The sequence below is a fragment of the Myotis lucifugus genome, unplaced genomic scaffold, assembly GCF_000147115.1.
Source record: "Myotis lucifugus unplaced genomic scaffold, Myoluc2.0 scaffold_1760, whole genome shotgun sequence".
Lineage (NCBI taxonomy): Eukaryota > Metazoa > Chordata > Mammalia > Chiroptera > Vespertilionidae > Myotis > Myotis lucifugus.
In genome coordinates this window covers 32,136-33,997 of record NW_005872808.1, presented here as the reverse complement: position 1 = coordinate 33,997, position 1,862 = coordinate 32,136, and the positions used below count along the sequence as shown (strand labels likewise).

General features: G+C 61.3%; 1 protein-coding gene across 1 annotated transcript in view; it reads left to right on the top strand.

Annotated features, from left to right (window-relative positions):
• The first annotated feature begins 1,397 nt into the window (after positions 1-1,397).
• Positions 1,398-1,862, top strand: part of MOB2 (MOB kinase activator 2) — a 25,741-nt gene continuing 25,276 nt past the window's right edge. The window contains exon 1 of the mRNA XM_023748744.1: positions 1,398-1,415. Coding sequence (XP_023604512.1) covers positions 1,411-1,415 — 5 coding nt within the window. The 5' untranslated portion in view covers positions 1,398-1,410. The remainder of the gene's footprint in view (positions 1,416-1,862) is intronic.

The following is a 1,862-nucleotide window of genomic DNA, read 5'->3' as shown; positions in this document are numbered from 1 at the left end:
CCGAGGGGCTGGCTAGAGGTAGAGTGAACGTGGATCCGAGAGAAGGAAGCCCAGTGGTGGCGAGAGACCCCAGCACGTATCTGCATGCTCTTCCTCTCTGAGACATCACATGTGGAGGGAACCTCTCTCCTTTGTCTCCTCACTGCTCTGTCTCAGTGGCTGTTGGTGGAAAGCTCTGCAGTGTCCGCCAGGAGTTTCACAGTCGTCCAGGAATGAAGGGAGAAGGGAGGTCTCTGCATCCTGGCGGTTGCTGGCGGCACTCGCGCCTGGCCCTTAGGGAGGGGTGAGCAGTTTCAAGTGTATAAGGGGCAGTTGCACTATGGTGGGCAGCACGTTTTTTCTCTCTCTCTTTGGACCTGTAGGTGAGGGAACAGTGGCATTTGTCAGTACAAAGCAGCAAACTTGGGTGGACTAGCTTCCTACCGAGGACTCCTCACCTGCTGACTCTCACTCTAAGGCTGCCTGCCTCTGGTGCAGCCGGGTGCAGGTGACCGACCTAGTTTTCCCCAGTCAGCCTGCTGCCCAGCGTCCACCCCAGTGCAGGGTCACACGGTTGCATCCAGGAACATTGGTTCTGGCACCACCAGTGGCAGCAGTGACCGCCTTCAACATCCCAGTTCTGCAGCTCACATGTCGGTAGGAAGGGCTCGGCTGTGACTGGCAGAAGAGCCTACATTTCTTATACGTCTAGAACCCGGAGGAAAGCAGCCTGGGGCTGGCGAGGCAGCTGTTTGAAGGCACCCATGTCCCAAGGTCTGTCTTTTGTTCCCAGTGGCTTCCACTGTCATGGTCCCAAGATGGCTCTGTGCCTCCAGGCATCATGCCCAAGCATCAGAAGCCCCAGCCTCTTCAGGTCACTCACTCAGGAGGCCTCCACACGGATCTCTGGTTCACCTCATCGGCCATACCGCGTCCCTGGCCTCCCGCTGCTGGGAGGGAGGCTAGGATTGACAGGTTTACTTGCTGGTCTCCACCTTGGGGGACTGCAGGATGCAGGGGCTCAGAATCACAGAAGAGGCCGCTGTGACTGGCGCGTGGGCTCTCCTGGCAATGCTGCGGGCACCTACATCCGTCCATAAATTCCTTTCACCTGAGACCTTTCTGTTGTTGGCAACTGAGAGCCCTGCCTGATCATACCTGAGACTTTCTGAGCCTGGAGAGAAAGCGAGGCGACAGGAGGGGATCTGGAGAAGAGGGCAGGGCTGGAGGGGCCCCTCTGAGAGTAGGGGTGGGGGGCTGCTACCTTCTGGTGCGAGGAGCCGGCGGGCGTGGCGTGGCGGGGCGGGGGAGAAAGAGTCCGGAGAGCGGTGGACAGCCCAGGGTGTGAATGAACAGCCAGGGCGCCATGACACAGTCCGGGGTGTCCGGGCTGCAGGGGGACAGTCCGAGGAGCGAAGGACAGTCTGGGCTATGAGGTCAGTCCCAAGACAGGGACGGACAGCAGGGTGCACGCTCCGGGCGGCGCTGGCGGGGAGATGCAAGGGAGCCGGGCGATGCAAGGGAGCGGGGCCTCCGGGACTACATTTCCCAGCAGGCGGCGCGCTAGCGTCACTTCCGGCGGCGCCGCGGTACGCGTGTGGGAGTGTACAAGCGAGTGTTTACTTTCCAGCCGCCGCGGGCTTGGCGCCGAGCGTGTCGGACGTTGGGCGCGGAGGGTCCCGCGCAGCCCTGTACTGGCTCTTGGATTGAGTTAGATTTATTACGTAAGGGTCGTCACCGCGGTAGGTAACTCAAGGCGCGCCGCCGCAAGCCCCGTTCCTAGTTCATCCGTTGCTTTCGTAGCGGTTGGGCCGGTATGGGGCGCTACCATGTGACTTGGACTGGAGAGGCGGGGCGCCGGGTCAGTGACCGACCGGGGCCGC